Source organism: Coniophora puteana, assembly GCF_000271625.1.
Source record: "Coniophora puteana RWD-64-598 SS2 unplaced genomic scaffold CONPUscaffold_5, whole genome shotgun sequence".
Taxonomy (NCBI): Eukaryota; Fungi; Basidiomycota; class Agaricomycetes; order Boletales; family Coniophoraceae; genus Coniophora; species Coniophora puteana.
This window is the reverse complement of record NW_006913057.1, coordinates 314,006-333,332: the sequence shown is the minus strand read 5'-3', so window position 1 is coordinate 333,332 and position 19,327 is coordinate 314,006. Positions and strand designations below refer to the sequence as shown.

Sequence of the window (19,327 nt, the reverse complement as noted above, 5' to 3'; positions counted from 1 at the left end):
ATGTGCAGAGCGATGATCAGGAACTGCGGCGCTGGTCAGCTTTACCCCAGCCTCCCAGGCGAATGCGAATGGTGGTGGTGTTACTGCAAGAAGCGAGCAGACTAGGGGCTACCTGGCCATATAAGGCAGGTATTTGGTCATGTTGAAATCGAAAGGTCCCGGGTGTCGGAAGCGCGGAACGGCGAATCGGAGATCGTGCCCAGTCCGCTGATGTGAACCGAGACAGTGGAAGGAATGTCGTCCCCTGTTATTGTTAATCGCAATCTCACCAGCCACTGGCGCCCCCTATAATGTCCTCGGTCGAAACCCTCCTCTGTCCCGCCATGTCCACCACATCCATCGTAGTTCGCCCTCAGCCCGTCGTACGTCCTCGTCTTTGTTTTTTGTGTTAAATCAATCGCCTCGAGGCACTCTGACACACGCTTCTCTTACGTTTCTCGCGCACAGGCCACCACCCTCGTGGTGGCAAGGGAGAGAGACAGAGACCGCCACGTCGTACCCCTCGTCCTCCCGAGCAAAACAACGATCCACAGCCTTCCTTCCGAGATTTTACTCGATATATTCGAGCGACTCTTTGACGACCTCCGCATCAAGTGCTGCGACTGCGACATCACAGTCAACGAAGACGGCTCTCCCCCTGTGTGCGCACGCACGCGCGACTCAAAGCACTGGTGCTGGCGTGCGTGTCATGTCCTCGACCCTACCCTTTTCCCATACGCGCCCGCAACTGCATGTCGTCGATGGCGGGATATTCTCGCTAGCATTCCCGCGTTCTGGACGCGCATCGTCATCTGCGTCGACTCGCCAGGTCCCGCTCTTACACTGGCGAAGAACTGTCTGCAGTGGTCGCGCGACGAGCTCGTGCATATCTGGATAACACGACGGAAAAAGCGACTTCCCTCCCAAAATAGTGTCTCCCACGAGAAGGACAAAGAGAAGGACAAGCTTTCTGGAAACATGGTTGGCGAGTGCGAGAGAGAACGCAGGGCCGTGGAAGGCATCATGCGAAGGCTTGCCCCCCATCTCCATCGGTGCCGCAGCATTCACCTGAACCTCCTTTATCGCTCATCGATCATGGCAGCCGCGAGGAGTCTGAAGGGCTCGGCACCTTTCCTCCAGTCTCTGGTTCTTAATTCCGCAGTCACAGATACCGAGCAGACCCTGCACGCCGACGGCCTGCGTCACCTAGAATGCCCATTGTTGAACCTCCTCGTCCTCGACGCAAAGACTCTGGTCGACATGGGCCGGTCTGCACCGCAGTGGCTCGCGGAGAGGCAAAGCAGAATAAATGTCGAACTTACCCAGTACGCGCCTTCGCATGGAGGCGGGCTCAGGATGTCCGACGTCATCCGCTCCCTACACCTCATCTCCTCCATCCACCGGCTCCGTATCCGGGACGTTGCATTTTGCGACGCCGCAGGCGACACTTTGAAGCAGGTGACGTGGCCTTTGCACGTGCGCGAGCTGCACCTCGAGGGTCTACGCGGATCTGCCGTGTCCGACTTCTTCGCGATGGCCGACGACCACTTCCTCTTCACGACCATCACGCGGTGCCAGCTGCGCGGGCCGTGGCACTACCTTCTCGAGGGGTACGAATTGCGCTTCGTCGGGATCGACGATACGCCCGGGCTCGTCGACGCGCTCGACGCGTGGGAGGGGCGCGTGCTCTCGTTCGAGCGCTGCGCGAACCTCGGCAAGACCGTACTCCATGCGATGGCGCAGGGACGCATCGAAATGGTCAACCTCGAGATCCTGCGCATCGGAGACTGCCCGTTCTCGACGGAGGACCTCAAGCGCGTCGTGCGGCAGAGCTGGCACACGGATCCCATCCGCTGCCTGCAGGTGAGGTCGCCCGGCGTCCCCATCTCGACGGAGGACTACTCCTGGTTCTCGAGTTGTCTGAATGCGTTCGACTGGTCGTCTGCCCCTATGGCGCCTATCTCCCCCAGCGAGGGTTCCGCGGCGTGCAGTGGCTCTGGGGATGCGCAGCACGAAGAAGGGGTGGACCCGGTAGATCTCTACGGCGACGAACACATGCTCCCTGCCTACGCCTTCGAATAGGACCAGATGTGCCCGTGCCCACGGATGCTTCACGCTGACGCAAGGTAGGTTTTCCCCAGCGCGTCGGGACGGGGTTATCTGATAAAGCTAGAAGACTAGGCCAACGACCGATCCGGTAACGCCACGCTACTTATCGCTCACGCGCCTCGCCCAAAACTGTCTACAGTTCCCGCGACGCGTCCCTTGTAGAATAGAGATGAAGATGAAGGCGGAAACATCCGCGCACGTGGGTGCATCACGGTGCTCGACTTGGGCTCTGGACCTTTCGACGATTCATTCTGTAGATTTGGGGGTGCTAGCTGTCTTGGTAGATCTTAGGCAGAATATAGAGATGTATGTAACACAACAGCTTTCATTGGAGGCTTCAACAAGCTACGGTGGGCTTAGATCAGTTAGGGCACTGGGTCAAAATGTAACATGGTTTGGTCATGCATGCGCTCGGGGTGAGCGAAATAGCAGCGGAAGACGGCGGACCGGCTTCGCGCCCATTTTAGAAGCGCATCACTGAGTAGCTCTGAGCACCATCTAGACTTCAAGTAGCCGAAATTATCTCAACCAACCAAAGTCATTCGATTATCCCTTGGTAATATGTCGACCAAGGGTTGTCCTTTGGCAAGTCCGAATAAGCCGGAGCTGAGGCCTGAGGCCTGGAGCTCGAGGCTTTGAATAGGGGACCCTTGCATCCGTGGGAATAAGAGCAAACACACGTCAATGATCGGGGTATCGCGTTGTCACCCGGTTAGACGCGTCTTCGAGCCCGCGTCCTCAGCTCAGGAGTAGGTAAAGTGATGGTACATCCGTTAATCTTCATCCTCCCATGTTGTCGCTGATCGTCATCCCCTCTCAGGACACTTTGGTCCGTTTGAACACTATGCAGGCGACGCGACGTCTCACCATCCACCACCTTCCTGCCGATGTCATTCTTTTCATCTTCAGGAGCCTCTACGATAGCTTGCACGAGATGAAACAGAACTACGACATTAGGCTATCCCATCAAACGATAGCGGAAGAAGACGTCTCCTGGGACACGCGTGACCCCACCTTCTGGCGCTGGAAGGATGAACACGTCTTGATGCCATCCATCTTCCCGTACGCATGCGCGCGCGTATGCATGCAGTGGCGCGACCTTATCGCGGGCGTCTCGGCGTTCTGGACGCGTGTCATCATTATTTTGGATGCGCCGCATTTCAGCGCTTCTTGGGTCCGCTGGCTTCTTGAGCGGTCTAGGAACCATCCGATCCAGGTTTGGGTCACCCGCATGAACAAGCAACCTAATCCTGTGATTGGGGATGGCTCTGTTGAGGAACGTGTCAACGTCAAGATGGCGTTGGAATGTCTTCAACCACACTTGGTGCGCTGCCGGATGCTGTGCTTCAATGTCCTCTGCCGCTCTTCTATCGTCGCCGCGTGTTACCGCCTCAGCGGGGAGGCGCCCGCACTCAGGTCCCTAGTGCTGAACTCGAGGGTCACCGATACGGTCGCGCCGAGCTCGCGTCTCCGTCACCTCACGTGCAACCTTACCCACCTGACGGTCGACGCGAAGAGTTTCACTGACATCCGCAAATACCGCGACTGGGGCGGACTTTCTGCCTACGCATCCAGACACCTATCCATCAGGATCACAGCTTACACCCTCTCAGACGGCCCCACCTCCTTTGTATCCATGAAAAGACTCATACTGGCGCTGCGTAGGATGCCACGGTGCGACTCCCTCACTATAAAAGACGTCTGCTTCAGACCCACCGACACCACGGCCAACGATCTCGGCGTCGTGCTCGGCATTGATCTGCTCAATTTCGAGAACCTCGAAGGCACGGCAGTGCGTGACTTCTTCGCGAACACAATCACACATCCAGAGTCCACCTCCATTACGCGCTGCTCGCTTGCCGGCGAGTGGACGAACCCTGTCGAGGGCCAGGACCTCGCCTTCATCGACATCGGCGCGGACGAGAAGACGGCGCTCGCGGGCGCGCTGCGCTACTGGGACAACCAGTTCCTGCACTTTGTGCGGTGTCCCGCCGTGGACGACGCTTTCCTGCTGGACACGGTCGCCCAGCTTCCGGAGCTGTCCATTCTGTATCTCACAGAATGCGAGTTCACGCCTGGCGTGCTTAGGACCATCGTCGAGCGACGGGCTGCCGACGAGAACCTGTCGAGGATGACTGAGTTCGAGGTTGCGTGCCCAGGCGTCGAGATGCCCCAGGATCTGCGCGCATGGGCCAAGGCAGTGGACATGCCGTTGCTCTGGTCAGCGCATAGGCCCAGTCCGGGGTACGATTATGATGGGTACTTCCGTGGTGTTCGGCCGGAGGAATGCGATGATGAGGACTTCTATAGCTACTTGAATGAGGAATGAGTGGCTGCACATTCGGTGCGCGGCACGCTCGTGGAAACCAGGAAACGCGATCAGTGCTTTGCCACCACCTTTTTTCTCTAGCAAAGTAGACCCGCGCATGCTTATACCCGTTGTTTGCTCTCATCTGCCCCCCTGTATGGCCCGTATTGCGTATTTGAGTCTACGTTATTACAGCTTCATGATGATATGTATGTCGTGATCGTTTAGTATCAGTTATTACTGGAGTCTCCCTCGATCTCAGTATCTTAATAGCATGACGACTCGGAACGCCACCACGGGTACCCCACGTGTTCGGGCACACTATTTATACCTGCAAGAGATCAAACTAAGCACAAGTATGTGAACAGAAAGGAGGTTCGCGTGCGTCACTAGAGTGGCCTCAAGTCTATCAAACCGTGCCGACCACAAGGCTCTCTGGACCCGAAATGGGCAGGGTGCGCCTATGGACGCTTGTATAACGCTGTAGGTCACCGTGTTTTTCGCATTATCAGTGGGCAATCTGTGATGTGATGAAGGGTTGCTTAGGGCCACTGTGTGATTGCCCACTGATTAGGATTATCGTTCCCCGTAAATATTCTGCCTTCCGTAATGCACAATGAGTTTTGCCTGTTTCGGGTTTGCCTTGGGCGACGTCATGAAGTCTCAATTCATTTGCGATAATCAGAAAGTTGTAACATTACTGGACCTTTAGACACTGTAGAGCCGATAAGCGTCCGTTATTGTTGAGCTGCTCCATTTATGCTCAATGTCACGTACTTAAATGTGAAGATGTAAGCAGGCAATTAAATTAGCATACGGTAACTTGGACCATGGAGTACATATGCGGTGTCCGTAATTGTCCAATACCCGGTTGAAGCGGCACTACAGACAACGCAGGTACTTTATCGCCTCTCGACGTAAATTTCAGCCATCCAATTGTCATCGGCGACGTTCCACAAGGAACCGAGCACGAGGTTGTCGACACGCACAGGAGAGCCGCTGCGTTCCGCGAGCTCAAATTGAGGCGGCCGACGCGAGTCGGCAGGCAGGGTTCGGATGTTCTAAAGTGGATAACCTTAGCTCCAGGGTACCGGAAAGCGATGCGAAGACGCAGAGATGCTTACCTCGACGAACGACGAGATGATGAGGGCGACGAGCACGGCGAGCTGTGAGCGTGTGATGGGTCCCACGGGCGTGAACACGTTCAAGGAATGGCTCCACTGAAGTTGTTCATACCCAGGCCACTACAACGGCGCAAAAAGAGAAACATCAGAAACGTCTCGAAGAATGCGAAGGGGAGCGGGGGAGTGGGGAAGAGAACGCACCGTGAGCCAGACCTTGATCTTCTTGTGGCTGTTGCACGCCATCCACGCGCCGACCTTGTCCGAGCCACCTTTCATAATAGGTGTGGCCGAGCCACTTGAGCGGTTGGCGAGCTCGGTGATGGGGATACCGCGCTCGGACGGGGAGGCTTCCGTGCGCTCGAAGGTGACGGTCTGCCGCGAGGGTGAGGGGTCCTCGGGGACACATGGCGTTTGTGGGACCCGCTCGAGGTAGTCCGGCGTCGGGGGAATGGGGGGCTGCATCGTGAGAGGGTTTGGAGAAGCCGGAAGCGGTGAAGGGGACGACGACGAGGTTCGAACTTTGGGAGAAGTGGTTGTTGACTGCATCAAGGTAGGCAACGGTTCCTAATATACCGGCGTCAAGGATAAAGCAAAGTGAACGAGGGGGCAGGTAAAATGGAGGAAACAAAGCAAGGACCAATACAATTCGTCGTTGCATTTTTTTCGGGGGTGTGCTTCCTCATGCCATGATGTTGGCGTGTTTGGTCCTATGGGCGCCCAGGCGCGCGTTCCCAAACGTGGGAAAGTGATTAGTGGGAGGGTGGTGGTGGTGTCAATGCCAGTTGTGAAGAGTATTAGACATTGGACACATTCTCCGCGGGGATCGCTACGTGTGTGGGGTTCTGGATGGACATGGGCCTGAACTTGGGCTTGTGCCTTGACGTGAGTGCTTGAATGAAGGTCAATACCGGAGCGCATGAGCCAGATAGGTAGCAGGTGTTTATCGATGTGGGGTGTTCAAAGCAACCCATGCAGTGTGTCAAAGCAAGCCCAGCTCGGGAAGGAAAAGTGCATTGACCGGGCGATGAAAGCAGCGTCAAAGCTGGTGCGGAGAGTGCGCTAGCTGTTGTCGCCGCACGCACAAAGCAAGAGTGAGACCAGCGGATCGGCCATCGTGGGATTAATGAATATCACGTGATAACACATTCGGCATTGCTTCCGTTTGTTGTGCCGATGCGTTGGTTACTCTCAAACCTCGACTTGGTTAGGTATCTATGTTTCAGGACATCTTTCTAGCCTCGAGTTGTTCTCTACGCTTCAGGAAACTGTCTCAGATGCGCTGGAGTTTCAATCAACCTCAGTCTGACTTAAGGATGCCTCGGACTAACTGGCTGGCGTCTCTCTCTCACTCTCATTTGCATCGTTCACTCTCAACACGGAGCCCAGTAGTAGCTCTGTCCATCGTTTCCCTCCCATAGCCACTCTTCAAGACATAACCTAACTCTTCCCTTTCCAACAACGCTCTTTACCCTCATGACAACCGAAGCTCTGCTCAGCCCTGTCAAAAGACGAGTTCGCGAAGTCGTCCACGAATGCATGGACGACGTTGTGCGCGACACCATCCGCACGGCCGCACGCGAGCAAGTTGACACCCACCTTATGCACCTCATCGCGCGCATTGACGCAGTGGAAGCACACATCTCTTCCCTCTCGCACACGCTCGATGGTGGCATCCTCGACTGCCGCAAGCGCTCCGCCGCCCTCAACGACCACCTGCGCGAGCATGCGACCCGCGAGCACTACAGCAAGGAGCTCGTTAGCTCGCGAATGAGAGAGCAAGCTGCCTGCAATGAGGCCGCGCGGATGGAACTCAAGGATGATGTTTTTACCGAAGTCGCGTTCCAGCTGGAGCTCATCCGCTATAAAATCCTTGAGGATCTTGACGTTCTCGATGAGCGCATTATGCACGTTGAGACTAAGCAGGACGACATGGAGGATCTCGCGCAGGAGGCTGGCGTAGCAAGATCGCGCCCTCGCAAACTCCCTCGTGGCTCAGCCGGGATGCAGGTCTCGGATTCATCCGGTCGACCTCCGCCTATAGGTACGACGCCTGTACTTTCCTTGTCCCAGCCGCTGATCCACTTGTACGTATAGTCGACCACAGAGTCCATCGTTCCGACAGCCCGAATCCGTCAACCCTCGTGACCGTCCCAGAGGTGGATGCAGATGAGACCCTTGTCAACTCCTTGACGCCCGCATCACCTTTGCTTCTCAAAAGCGCCTCGCCCCCATCCATCCTATGCACCAACTCCAGCAGTCATGGCAATTGTACGTCCTAATTTTCTGTGACACAACTCCTCCCATCCTAAACTTCGCTATAGGCTCGCCGGTCGATAGCTTTATCACAAACGAAGAACCAGTCGCGTCCCCAGGCAAGAAATCACAGTCAGTCACATTCAAGGACACGAAGCCGGTCCGTTCGCTCTCGCAGAACAGCAATGGTTCTACCCGCCATTTCCGCTCCCCGCGAATGTCCCTGCCTCGCCACAACTCGTTGCAGCTCTCTCTTACGCCCCCGCGTGCTACGAAGAAGCTCGAACCTATCGGGAAACGGGTCGCGTTGGCTGGTGCGTACGCTTTCATCAATTATCCCAACCGTTGATAGACATCGCGGTTTAGTCTCTCCCGAAGTTTGCAACAGTAACGTTTCAGTTTCAAGGTCCAGCCCAGATAGGTCAACCAAGCCAACTACAAGTGCGCATGTCGCTTATCAATATGTCTCTGAGCATAGACTGATATGTAGCCATCCAGGGAGCTCGATCCATAAGCTCACCAAACTCCAACGCCGTGTCTCCTCTCCATCGACCTCTCCATCAATCGCAGCCGTGACTACCGAATGTTCAAACGGCGGTTGCGACGACTGTGCAACCTCTGACGTGGCCTACGCACATGTCCATCATAAGCACCGTGGCAAGTCTGACACTGTAACGAGCTGTGAGCCCTGCCCCTGCACCCGCTCTCGTTCGTCGCTCGCCAGACTCACCAACTTCCTTCGACCCAGCCCGGCGCTGCGGTAGACGCCACTTCGAACACCCGAGTCGGGACGATCGTCGCCAGCACTAGGTCGATGCGGTTGGACGTCGAGTTGCGTTTGGGCTGTGTTCTTGTCTTTCCTTCACTGCTCTTGCTTCTATCCTCTCGGTTTCACCGGTCTTTTGTCACGCTCTTTGCCTTGAGTCATGTACTGCCTGGAATTTAAACTGCTTCACGCATTTTGATCGTCGTTCCAGAGCCTCCTGTAGTCTCGTCTGTATGTAATCCCTTAGGCTATGACAAATACATTGCTAGAAACATTACTCGAAGTACATGAACAAGATAGAATGACCGCAATTAGAACAGAACAGAGTTTAGATCTCCCTCAATCTTCGTTCAGGTAGCTACAGAAATCCTCATGATCGTACTCATCCGGCTTGACACCCACAAAATATCCATCGTAATCGTACCCAGGCTGCGGCTTCCTATCGTCCCAGGTGAACCACTTTATCCACCCCTTGGCCCACGCACGAAGCTCCTCGGGGGCGGAAACGCCAGGGTAGGTAACCTTGATGGTATCATGCGGTAAATAGCGGGCATCAAAGCGTTGCTCCACCACGTTGCGAAGAACGCTGGGGGTGAACGAGCACTCCGCGAGCTGCAGCATCGAGTTTGACATAACCCTACCGACCACATCTTTCAAAAATCGGTCGTCGACAGCGGGACACTGGACAAGACTGAGGATGTTGCCTTCCCAGCCTTGAAGCATGGCCGCGAGGTTTGTAGCATCGCTGATATTGGAGATCGTCAACTCCTCGCCTACAACGCCGTCCCCCCAATCACCGGCGAGAGAACAGTTGGTAATTGCGGTGCTATGCGACTCCGTCACGGTATAGTAGAAGAAGTCCGATACAGCGCAGCCGCCGAGGCCTTCCAGGCGGATGTCTTGGACGGCCATCGCGGCGGTGATGCCTTCCTCATCGTCGGAAGATGAAAAGTCGACGTTTTTGATAGTGAGCCTACTGAGACAGTGTATGCCTCGAATAGCCTTGACCACTGATAACATGGAGAAAGTGTCGTCCGTGTCCGATGGCTGGTATGTCGATAGTGCGAGGCTTAGGCGCCTGTATATCTGAGCCCGCGATGAAAGCAAGGCCCAGTGGCGGTCCTGTCGGACGTCTATGAAGCTCTTTGCGTCAAGACTCAGATTCGTGAGCGAGCGACAAACGAGGCGACGGAGGAAGGTGTTGTTTTCGGCAGAGTCGGTGATGCGTGAAGTCAGTGCCAACGACCAGAGTTCAGGCGCTTCTCCGGCCAGGCTTTGACAGGCAGCCAGAATGGAGGAACGGTAGATGAGGTTGAAGCAAATGCCCCGGCAGCGAGACAAGTGTTTTTGCAGGCACTCAGCCACCAGCTTGACTCTGTTGTGCTCTTGAGAACGAACGAGCGCGGAATCCGAACTCTTGGAATTCCGCGTCACCCACACATGAATGAACTTGTCTTTGGACTGCTCGAACACCCAGCGAACGGAAGATTGGCTGAAATGGGGATCATCAAGAGCTATGACGACACGCGTCCAGAACGCTGGAACGGATGCAATGATGTCTCGCCACCTTGCGCAGACACGCGCACACGCGTAGGGGAAGAGCGCACGCGAGAGAACGTGTTCTTCGATCCAGCGGCGGAAAGCTCGTTCGCGCCTACTCCACGTGAGGTCTTCTGGACCTACAGGCGCAGGCTGCTGTGCTATCCAAGTATCGTACTTCTCCCTCACCCCGTGTAGGTCATCGTATAGGGCTTTGAAGATGAGGATGAGGATTTCGGGAGGCAGGCTCTGAGTGGAAACATGGGCGGTCTTCATGAAGTCCGACCATCCTGTCATGCAAGTATGTTAAAGGTTGACGTCGGTTGCTATACCTCAAACATACCGCTCCCTAGAGTTGATCTAGACTGGAGTAAAAGAAAGCTTGAAGAAAGCTGTGATGGCAGATCGTGCCAACTGTTGGGCTCTATTTGTTAAGTCCCTGATTAATATGTAGCCCCTATCTAGCCTGACCACACTTATTAAACTTGTTGAAGCCTATCATTCTTGCGCGCCATAGCCATATCAGTGGTTTGCCACAGGAGCGCTTTGTGGTAAGGGGAGGTCTGATATCACTATACGATACAAGATGCGATATTGAACATTTTGTTTCACAATCTGACGTATTCTACCGTTCTTTGTGTTCGAAGCGACAACAAAAATAATTCGAGCCAAGTATCATCCCTGTTGAGTTTCAAGCAAGGCGTCTCTTCAGCTCATTTACGATGTAATCCTGAAAATGTGCGTCAATGTGGAGTGCCGTACAATCAGAGACTTCGCGCGTACCCCGTTAAATGTAGCTTTGAAGCTTGGCCGATCGTACAAGTTCGCAATGTATGCCTTGATTCTCGTAAACTCGGGGGATTCCAGTGAGTCCAGCAGAAGACGATCCTCGCCCTTGGCATAGCTCCCATAGCCAGCCTTGCAGCAAGTGTCAATGCGAGCAATGAAGGGCGCGAACGCAGCATCGGCGATAGTAAACTGCTCGCCGATGGCCCACTTGCCAGCGCTCGGATCAGGCAAGAGTTTCTGCACCTCTCGCAGCCCATCGAGAACAGTGGTGTACGACTCGCCCTTGGCAACGAACCCGACAAACGTTTTGTCGAAGTAGCTGTCGATGCTGTCGATGAATAGGCGGACTTTGGCGTGAGCGACAGGGTTCGTCGGCATCAGATTCGCCTCGGGGCAGAGGTCGCTAATAAACTCGAGGATGATGGGGGATTCGATGACCACTGTCGCTTCAGGAGATGGTTGGTCTCCGGGAACATCGGGCCCGCCATAGGTTATGGCGGGAATCTACAATGGCCGAGTTAGTCGTAGCTACGGAGCATATAACTGATTGGGCACTCGCCAATCCTTTGGGGTTGATCTTCTCGAGATACCAGTCGGGCTTTGGAGCCCCGAGAGCCAACACCTCGTACGTCTTATAAGGAAGCTGTGCCTCTTTGAGCGCAATGGTGACCTGCCATAGTTCGAGTAAGCATTGAAAGATATACACATCTACAATTTCGAGTGCGCTCACCCGGTGCACGTAGGGGCTCAACTGATGAAGTGAAGTCAATAAAGCTCAACCAGGCTGATGACACAGTATTAGATACCTGCCTCATATTCGTAGAGAGTGATTTGCTTGTTGTTGCTCATGTCGAATGTGAGAAGAGTTTCGAATGACTGAGTGATCTAATTGTCTTTATGAACGAGGACAGCAGCCTCTTATATCATTCGGGCCTAACGTCGACGGTGCCGCAATCAGTTTAATGTCAGGCGAAGACTCCCCAGCAGAATGTTTCGCTACCCGAGCCCGCTCCTGATATGACAAAGGTTTGGTGTTTCATGTATTGACCTTGGGTCGGCGACCGGGCTTGCGGCAGCTGAACACTCATGCAATCAGTATTCACTTGACCTCTTTGTGCGTCACTTTGGGGAAATGGTACGGCCATAGGACTTGCAACTTTCATCTTTGTCAATTCATTCAGCATGCCCGGAGCTGAAGACCGCGTCAAGCAGAAGGGAACGATGGGAACGATGAGTAAGCCCAAGTGGTGGAAGCGATGGTCCGACTCGAAGAAGCTTCGGCTTCGGCGTTCTCACCAACGTGCCGCAACGGATCACGTGCTTGGCGGTTATGTTGCTAAGCTTTCAACCCGATTCTTTCCGAACCTCCTGTCCTCACCGGAGCTTGACCGGAGCGCAACTACCAAACCCGAGGTCGAACAGCTGAAAGTGTCGAAATACTTGTCAAGCATACACGGGTGGGCCACACAGCATACAGTACGAACACAATCATACATAAGTGAGAAAACACCCTGTGCCGCCACTTCCTACAGCAAGCCACAAACGCGACCTATCAGATTACTCTCCGTCACTCTCTTCATCTTGGTTGAGAGGCAAAGGATCGCGTCCGATATAGTTTCGGTAGTCTGCTTCGTCGATTTCCCTGTGTCCAGTGCCGAAGGATACGATGGAGGGTGCGCTATCCCATCGAAAGACCAGCGGATTGCGCTCGGCCATCCAATCTTCCAGCCCTTGCGGCGCTGGAACACCAGGGGAAACAACGGTCAAAGCTGTAAGAGCGTCGGGATGCTGATGCTGTCTCCGGGTGTTCACTATACGCTTGAGAGTTTCGGGATGAACCGGTGGACACTCCGAGATGTGAAGCTCGCGGGGGAAGTACGGTCGATTGGAGGTCATAAGCTCGAGGATCAGCTCGTCGCTACAGCCAAGGCACCGCTGAAAGGTGAGCGAGGTGCCGTACCACCGAGAGTTCTCGAAGAAGCAAAGGATCTCCGAGGCGTCGTCGATGTTGGCAAGTGTGAGGGAAGAGCTACGGATGGGCTCTGGCCAACGACCAAGGAACTCGCAACGAGAGATGGTAACTTTTTCAGGCTGCATCTGAATGTTCTCGAACAACTCAGAGAGCGCATCACCCTCTAGGCCCTCTAGATGAAGTTCGCGAAGATCGGGTAGAAAAATGGGACCGTCGTCAAGGGTGTATCCGGTCTGCTGGAGGCTAATATCTTTGATGGAAAGGACACGGATGCCGTAGCAATCACCTAAGAAGGCGAGCAGGCGGGAAATAAGGATGTTGTCTTCGTTGCGAGCGGCCTTGCAGTGGGATACTGCAAGGCTGAAGGGTGCGCGGTCCATGTCATTGAGCAATGCCCAGCTACACAGAGCTCGATGCGTCTGCAGCAAAGTATGTGCGTCTACTTCCAGATGTGTAAGTTGAGGGCAATCCAAAGTTTCAAGGCCTCGCACTTCTTCGGTAGTATCGGTGACCCTGGAGTTCAGTGTGAGAGCACGAAGGTTGGGAGCTTCTCCGCCGAGCATTCCGCATGCAGAGAGGATAGATGATCGATAGACGAGGTTGAAGCAGATGCTCTCGCAGCGCTCGAGGTGGGGGAGAAGATGCTCAACGATCATACGAACCTTAGCGCGCTCTTCGGCCGCGTCCCTGGCGACGTTCTCATCCGGGCTCTTTCGCATCCGTGTCACACAGACCTGGATGGGCTGAGCTTGAGACCGTTCGAAGCAGTGGCGGACAAGGGATGGCGTAAGGTCCGACAAAGAGTCTATACAGAAGACCACACGCGTCCAGAAGGCAGGTACAGCTGTGGTAATGTCTCTCCATCGAGTGCAAACGTTCGAGACTGCGTAAGGAAAAAGCGTAGGCGGAGTGACATGTTCATCATTCCAACGCCAAAGGCTCGAGTTTCGACGATCATATTCCGAGTATTCCTCGCCGTAAGTGGCTGCTTTCACCTCCGAGACGTCGGATCGGGGAGATCGAGAGCCATCGTAGAGTAGTTGAAAGATGATGAGTAAAACTTCGCTCGGGAGCTCATTGACAGCAGTCATTCAAAGCGAGATTCTATGCTGTGCATAATGAGACCTTCTTTATGGATATTTGTGGATTAATTAAATTAACTTTACCAGCAGACAAAGCAAACAAATAATCAAGTAGTAGATCTGCGCAGGCGTCGGAGGTGGAGGAAGGAGGCACAAATTGTGTGCGCGTTGTATGACGTTGTTGTTATTATTGATAAATAGCAACAAACAAGCGATGCCCTAGGTTGCCCTCCATCTCTTCCTCCGCCTCTATCCAGCTCGGGGACATTGAGTCGTTCTACCAGGGCTTCACAATATTATGGCACACCACATATACATCATCCTATGCAACTCGATGCACTCAGGACGCTGGGCTGATCCAACCGTTCATGGTGATCAAGGCGGCGCCTGACCTCAGTATCCCTGGATTTTCTCTTTCACGGCCGACCTACGAATCCTTAGTCCGGTGAGCACGCCGGGGGTGTCAAGTACCATGTCGTTGCTCTTGTTCCTCAAGAAACACAAGCTGTTGACCGCGACGCCATTCACGTGCCCGTACATGTCCAAGATTGCCCAGGAGTAGAAGCAGCCGTCATGGACCGTAGGTGGAGTCATCCTGGTGACAATGTAAGCACACGAACACAGCTTCATCTTCGAGGTGCTTACCGGAACTCCCCTGGTGCCAATGTCCACAAGGCTAGCGGCTTTGGCATACTTGCATTTTGCAGGACACCGAGCACATCTGTTCCATTCAGGATGTATTCCCGCACGAAGAGAGCACCGTTTTGCACGGCGATCTGGACTCGCGACAAGGAATCGTCCGACTCCCAGGTCCCCTCGAATGTCGATCTAGCTGCCGCGCTTGCCTCCTCATCAAACACTGACTGGATACGCTTGATGACGAAGTTGGTCAGGTCCGTGGTCTGCGATGTGGGTCCCGTCGTGAGGATGACGATCGCATAGGAACTGGCAGGGTTGAGGGTTAGGGCGGTATGGTGTCCTGCCAGCTCCCCCACTGCATATTGACTGTAAGCGACTTAGGTCAATAGAGATGGATCACTTGTGGCTCACACTTCTGATACAACTTCTGTGTGCGCCCATACGAGTCCTTCGACGAGTATATCTCCCAGACTGCCCCTACCTCTGAGAAGCCGTCGAACCATGAATGTATGGGGCGAAGCCACTCGCTGAGTGTGCGTTCGGAGATCACGCTTACTTGCCCTTCCCGCTCGGGGTCGAGGAGCATCTGGCTCGCGCGAACGAGGTCTCTGAGTGAGCTCATTTGACCACATGCGGGATTGGAAAGGTCTTGAAAGTCGAGGTCCTATCAGACGTCAGCCTTCGGATAACCTGGGCAACACGGGGGTTTACCACTTCATCTGGTGCAACAGATGCTACGACAAGGCGCTGTATTGTATCATCATTGGGCAGGAACGAGGTGCCGTTGAAGGCGAGTGGCCCAAAAATATCTCGCTCGACTAATCCCGCATGAGAGGTAGGAGCGCCTCGGCCCTCGCTAGCCCGGTTAGCCGCCACGTTTGCCATCCCCAGGAGCGAGTATCCGGTATTCGAGTACACCGGGTATACATACGGTGCTGAGATAGGTGCTGTCTCCGAAATGGCTTCGAGAACCATCTCGAGAGAAGGAAAGTCCAGATTGTTGATGGGCGGAGGTCCTCCTCCAACTAGGGCGCGTGGCCACGCTCCGCTTGCGTCTCCGGCTGGCCAGTCTCGCCCGAGTCCGGACATGTGGCTCATCAGCGAACGCAGAGTTATAGATCCCAGGTAGGTATGATATCTGAAGTCGGGCAGCCATCTCTCAATGGGATCATCTCTTGTGACGGGTGTTTTAGCAGAGTGTCTATGAGGTACTCAATCACTATCACTTACAGGCTAAGGATACCCCTGTCCCGCAAAATGAGCGTTTCCATAGCTGTGAAGAGCTTAGAAATAGACGCAATGCGGTACAAGGAGTCCCTGTTGGGAGCTGCTCTACCCGAAGTAGAACTTTCGTTCGCGCGCTGAGAACCCCAGAACCCTTCATACAGAGACCATTCGAGACCACAAGGGCTACGCTGAGACTGTCCAGATCAGACTGGGCGAAGTATCCTGTGAGATCAGCGTCGAGTTTGTTTAAAGCTTGGGCGATACTAGGTCGAGAAGCAGCTGGCGGGGAACTTGTCAATAACGCGGGAAGAGGAGGTATACATGGATGCAACGCAGCCGATGCTGTACTTTCTGGGATGCCGGAACGCCATCGAGACACAAACACAAAAGCCCACATTGCCAGAGCCATGGTCCAAGGTATGTAATCCCATAGTCCACCCTTTGACCTTCGACAAGTTTTAGTTTGAAGGAGTAAGCCATCAGGCTTACTTATGTTCAGGTCCTTTTCTTCAGCCTTGTCGTCCATTGAAGGGAAAAGAACCAAAGGCCCGAGTCCGAACATATGGGTCCCTATATAACGCGCGAGAGACCATCTTAGGCGCCTAGTCTTGACTATTTATAGTTGCTGAATAATCGTATGCGCGGGTTGCCAAGCGCGGAGAACTTCCTGCGATGCAACGCGGAGCAGTCTGATTTGACAATATCATATCCCATGATGGTATACGCAAATACGCGAAGACTCATTAACTGCATACAGCTGCGATATCGTACAAGGAGGGCTCTCTTGTATTTTGATGGTCTCGCGGACGGAGACCTATGAGAGTGAACGCCAATAGGGTCCCCATATGCTACACGCAAGCGTCATGAACATAGCGAGACCGATGATGCCGGAGAATAGTCCCGAAGCCCTTATGTCACCCAAGTTTGTATATGCGATGGAGAGATAGAATGGGGCGACCTTCAACGCAGCAGCAAATTATGTCAGTGAAAGCAGCAACAGGAAATAGCATAAAGATAATCACAAATGCATAGAGCTGTCTCACGAGCGAGATGAATACCGACACGTCCGAGGTTTCGGAACGATACGACTCGATAGAGTACGTGACGCAAACCGTGGTGATGAGTTGGAGACCGAAAAGCGCTATCGCAGACCCGACATCCTATCCACGCCATTAGCATTTGTCTGATCTGGGCTAGAAACAACCTCACTGGAGTAACGTTCCACTTTCCGCCCGTAGAGTCTTGCAGCTGCACACCCCAAACTAAATCGCACCAAACCCGTCAATTGATACACCTTCTCAAGGAAAATGCTCGTACTCATGAAGCCTACAATGGCAATGATGAACCCCGGAGGAGCCAGCATAAGACGGTCTTCAGGGTGCCAAACGGGTTCAACCACGCTTTCCTTTTGACCCTCAATATTGGTATCTGCTTCGCTGACTTGGTCGCGAGCAGCCACACGTCGTCGGGCCCGCCAGTTGACGAAAGCGTCGCTACCCCGACCAGCGACCAGCTCGCCAAGAAGCGAACCGATTAGCAATGCAATGAACTGTAATCCGATCTGACCGGGCGTAAGACCGAAAGCGGCGCCAAACAGCTGTGCGTGTGGACGTTAGCAACACGGAGAGCCCGAGGTAGTCGAAACTTCGACTGACCTGGGGTACGAATATAGTCTGTCATGGGGTGTCAGTAATGTGGACAATATAACGGAAAATGTCCATACCATAAGCACGTTGGTGTACGTGTACGTGATAGAATAGGCTAGGGTGGGGAGGAGCACGACCGGCCGGGTAATCATAATAACGGGCCTGAAAAACTCAGACGTCTGATACTTTCGGGTCGAAAAAACACGGAGGGTATAGAAGGAGCGCCAGTCCGTGCGCTTCGCTACCTCGTCTTGGTTGTATGGCTGGCCGGGCGCAGTGCGATCCAAGAAGAGGGTTTCAGGCCCGAGGATGAAGTGAGCGAAGAAGATGCCTAGATGAATGGCTGCCAGAAGGAATAAAGCTGAGCGCCATCCCTTGTTTTGCACGAGGTAACCGGAGCTGCGATGCCGTTAACTGAGCGGTGTCGCGATAACAGTGCGGGAAACATACATCAAGGGCCCAATGATAGGCCCAATAGTTACAAAAAGAACTGACACACGGTATCAGTGCCCCCGGGTTGAAAACGTTGTTTTCAACTTACCCCATATGCCCATCTTTTGTCCCCTCTGATACGAAAAGAACAACTCATCGACCGTTGACGCTCCAATGCTAAGAGCTGGGGCAATGAAGATGGACTGGAAGATACGCGTAGTGATAAGAGCACCCCACGAGTTGGTGTATGCACCTCCTAAGGCGAAAACGGCGGAGAGCAGAGCGGAGATGAGGTAGACTGGTCGACGCCCTATGCGCTCCGAAAGTGGTGCCCATGCAAGGAGTGAAACGCCCATGAAGAGAATCTCGATCGATCTGTCATGTAAGAGGTCAATGGAGGGAGTGAGATGAGGAGGATTATGCGTTACGTACACCGAGTAAGGCGCTTCTACAAGAGTGACCCCAAGATCCTCTACGAACTCTTGGAAGGCCGGAATGATGATTGCTAATCAGGATCAGAACTTTAGCTGAATAGACCCTGCTATCCAGCCTAATGCAAGGCGTACCTGCACCGAGTGGTCCTTGGGCGGCATGGAAACTGACGATGAACAACAAGATGTTCTTCTTCCATCTGCTCAAGCGCCTGAGGGGACAACGTGAACAGCCAACAGAGTAAGTACGTACGAGGGCCAGTTGAGCGGGTCTACTGGCGAGTCCGACGGCATGGGTACCAAGTCCTAAAGTCGCTGTCAACCGCTTTGTCGTGAACATGGAGTAAACGAGCACTCACCAGCCGGCCATGACGCCGGAGAATCTCGGCGTACTGAGTTTCATCCACTTCCGAGACGAGATCATCGCGAGGGATAGCCTTCTCCCCCAATGGTTTCTCCTCGAACGACATGGCAAGAAAGGAGGGGAGGAAAGGAAGGTGGGTGACGAACGCGGCCCGAATAGCCCTGCGAAAGATCGAGCTGAGAGTGTATGTCCTGTCGTTCCGTTGGAAAATCTCAGGGGAAACGCAATCAACATAGCGGTCAACTGACTGTGGGGTTCCAGGCGTGAGAAGAGAAGAATGGGGGTGAATACGCCCGATATGTCTGAGGTCGTGGATAAAAGGAGCTTGGCGTGGACGCCGGCGACCTTGAGAAGGTATGGTGTGGCCGCCGCATCACAGAGCCGCATTGCGTCGAGAATCCTTCAACGACTGAGTTGCATGGGAGAGATTCAAGCGCAGTCAACTCGAACGCACTGGGACCATATTTTCGATGTCAGCAAATCCATGTACACTGGACAGGCTTTCGTATGATGAAGCTGAAGCGCCGATGGTGGCTTGGACGGTGGTGGTCGCGGTGAAGGGGGCGTGAGAAATTCGTTGCCGGTGAGTCGCTAAAGTTCATCGGTTCGTCACATCGTTCAGCTTCTGTGCAACACGATTATTCATACAGCGCAAGTGTCGTGCATA

The 19,327-nt window shown here is 54.0% G+C and overlaps 9 protein-coding genes across 9 annotated transcripts; 3 read left to right on the top strand and 6 right to left on the bottom strand.

Moving 5' to 3' along the window:
• Window positions 1-275: 275 nt before the first annotated feature.
• On the top strand, window positions 276-2,352 carry CONPUDRAFT_164535 (uncharacterized protein). The gene is made up of 3 exons (XM_007769449.1): window positions 276-362; window positions 448-2,105; window positions 2,156-2,352. The coding sequence occupies exons 1-2, from the start codon at window positions 291-293 to the stop codon at window positions 2,059-2,061; spliced, it is 1,686 nt and encodes a 561-aa protein (XP_007767639.1). The 5' UTR covers window positions 276-290; the 3' UTR covers window positions 2,062-2,105; window positions 2,156-2,352.
• A 526-nt stretch (window positions 2,353-2,878) lies between these two features.
• Window positions 2,879-4,648, top strand: CONPUDRAFT_143455 (uncharacterized protein; the record flags this gene model as incomplete). The annotated part of the gene is made up of 1 exon (XM_007769448.1): window positions 2,879-4,648. One exon carries the CDS (start codon window positions 2,879-2,881, stop codon window positions 4,415-4,417), a length of 1,539 nt encoding a protein of 512 aa, XP_007767638.1. The 3' UTR covers window positions 4,418-4,648.
• Window positions 4,649-5,194: 546 nt separating this feature from the next.
• Window positions 5,195-5,982, bottom strand: CONPUDRAFT_143454 (uncharacterized protein; the record flags this gene model as incomplete). The annotated part of the gene is made up of 3 exons (XM_007769447.1): window positions 5,195-5,457; window positions 5,521-5,640; window positions 5,722-5,982. The coding sequence occupies 3 exons, from the start codon at window positions 5,980-5,982 to the stop codon at window positions 5,299-5,301; spliced, it is 540 nt and encodes a 179-aa protein (XP_007767637.1). The 3' UTR covers window positions 5,195-5,298.
• Window positions 5,983-7,841: 1,859 nt separating this feature from the next.
• CONPUDRAFT_164532 (uncharacterized protein) lies at window positions 7,842-8,546 on the top strand. Its single transcript, XM_007769445.1, has 3 exons — window positions 7,842-8,087; window positions 8,140-8,214; window positions 8,272-8,546. Exons 1-3 carry the CDS (start codon window positions 7,991-7,993, stop codon window positions 8,535-8,537), a joined length of 438 nt encoding a protein of 145 aa, XP_007767635.1. The 5' UTR covers window positions 7,842-7,990; the 3' UTR covers window positions 8,538-8,546.
• Window positions 8,547-8,878: 332 nt separating this feature from the next.
• On the bottom strand, window positions 8,879-10,375 carry CONPUDRAFT_164531 (uncharacterized protein; the record flags this gene model as incomplete). Its single annotated transcript, XM_007769444.1, has 1 exon — window positions 8,879-10,375. One exon carries the CDS (start codon window positions 10,373-10,375, stop codon window positions 8,879-8,881), a length of 1,497 nt encoding a protein of 498 aa, XP_007767634.1.
• Window positions 10,376-10,769: 394 nt separating this feature from the next.
• On the bottom strand, window positions 10,770-11,716 carry CONPUDRAFT_89406 (uncharacterized protein; the record flags this gene model as incomplete). The annotated part of the gene is made up of 5 exons (XM_007769443.1): window positions 10,770-10,808; window positions 10,862-11,371; window positions 11,427-11,537; window positions 11,598-11,618; window positions 11,678-11,716. The coding sequence occupies 5 exons, from the start codon at window positions 11,714-11,716 to the stop codon at window positions 10,770-10,772; spliced, it is 720 nt and encodes a 239-aa protein (XP_007767633.1).
• A 590-nt stretch (window positions 11,717-12,306) lies between these two features.
• Window positions 12,307-14,049, bottom strand: CONPUDRAFT_143451 (uncharacterized protein). Its single transcript, XM_007769441.1, has 2 exons — window positions 14,006-14,049; window positions 12,307-13,948 (listed from the first exon to the last, which is right to left on the bottom strand). Exon 2 carries the CDS (start codon window positions 13,928-13,930, stop codon window positions 12,425-12,427), a length of 1,506 nt encoding a protein of 501 aa, XP_007767631.1. The 5' UTR covers window positions 13,931-13,948; window positions 14,006-14,049; the 3' UTR covers window positions 12,307-12,424.
• Window positions 14,050-14,562: 513 nt separating this feature from the next.
• Window positions 14,563-15,736, bottom strand: CONPUDRAFT_53789 (beta-lactamase transpeptidase-like protein; the record flags this gene model as incomplete). Its single annotated transcript, XM_007769143.1, has 3 exons — window positions 14,563-14,915; window positions 14,972-15,224; window positions 15,272-15,736. Coding segments are annotated over 3 exons (1,071 nt in total), but the record flags the coding sequence as incomplete, so codon positions are not given.
• Window positions 15,737-16,510: 774 nt separating this feature from the next.
• CONPUDRAFT_122240 (MFS general substrate transporter) lies at window positions 16,511-19,187 on the bottom strand. The gene is made up of 13 exons (XM_007769439.1): window positions 18,909-19,187; window positions 18,656-18,851; window positions 18,550-18,602; window positions 18,432-18,496; window positions 18,298-18,370; window positions 17,975-18,240; window positions 17,884-17,923; window positions 17,511-17,832; window positions 17,443-17,460; window positions 17,105-17,384; window positions 16,997-17,049; window positions 16,810-16,947; window positions 16,511-16,745 (listed from the first exon to the last, which is right to left on the bottom strand). Exons 2-13 carry the CDS (start codon window positions 18,764-18,766, stop codon window positions 16,602-16,604), a joined length of 1,563 nt encoding a protein of 520 aa, XP_007767629.1. The 5' UTR covers window positions 18,767-18,851; window positions 18,909-19,187; the 3' UTR covers window positions 16,511-16,601.
• Window positions 19,188-19,327: the final 140 nt, after the last annotated feature.

Bases quoted from the DNA above. Each gene is read 5' to 3' on its own strand.
- CONPUDRAFT_164535 (XM_007769449.1), top strand. From the start codon at position 291: ATGTCCTCGGTCGAAACCCTCCTCTGTCCCGCCATGTCCACCACATCC. The intron at 363-447 runs GTACGTCCTCGT...TCTCGCGCACAG, and splicing joins TAGTTCGCCCTCAGCCCGTC to GCCACCACCCTCGTGGTGGC.
- CONPUDRAFT_164532 (XM_007769445.1), top strand. From the start codon at position 7,991: ATGTCCCTGCCTCGCCACAACTCGTTGCAGCTCTCTCTTACGCCCCCG. The intron at 8,088-8,139 runs GTGCGTACGCTT...ATCGCGGTTTAG, and splicing joins GAAACGGGTCGCGTTGGCTG to TCTCTCCCGAAGTTTGCAAC. The intron at 8,215-8,271 runs GTGCGCATGTCG...GTAGCCATCCAG, and splicing joins GTCAACCAAGCCAACTACAA to GGAGCTCGATCCATAAGCTC.
- CONPUDRAFT_143451 (XM_007769441.1), bottom strand. From the start codon at position 13,930: ATGACTGCTGTCAATGAGCTCCCGAGCGAAGTTTTACTCATCATCTTT.
- CONPUDRAFT_122240 (XM_007769439.1), bottom strand. From the start codon at position 18,766: ATGTCGTTCGAGGAGAAACCATTGGGGGAGAAGGCTATCCCTCGCGAT. The intron at 17,050-17,104 runs GTACGAGCATTT...GGTGCGATTTAG, and splicing joins TGCCATTGTAGGCTTCATGA to TTTGGGGTGTGCAGCTGCAA. The intron at 16,746-16,809 runs GTGATTATCTTT...GCTGCGTTGAAG, and splicing joins TGAGACAGCTCTATGCATTT to GTCGCCCCATTCTATCTCTC.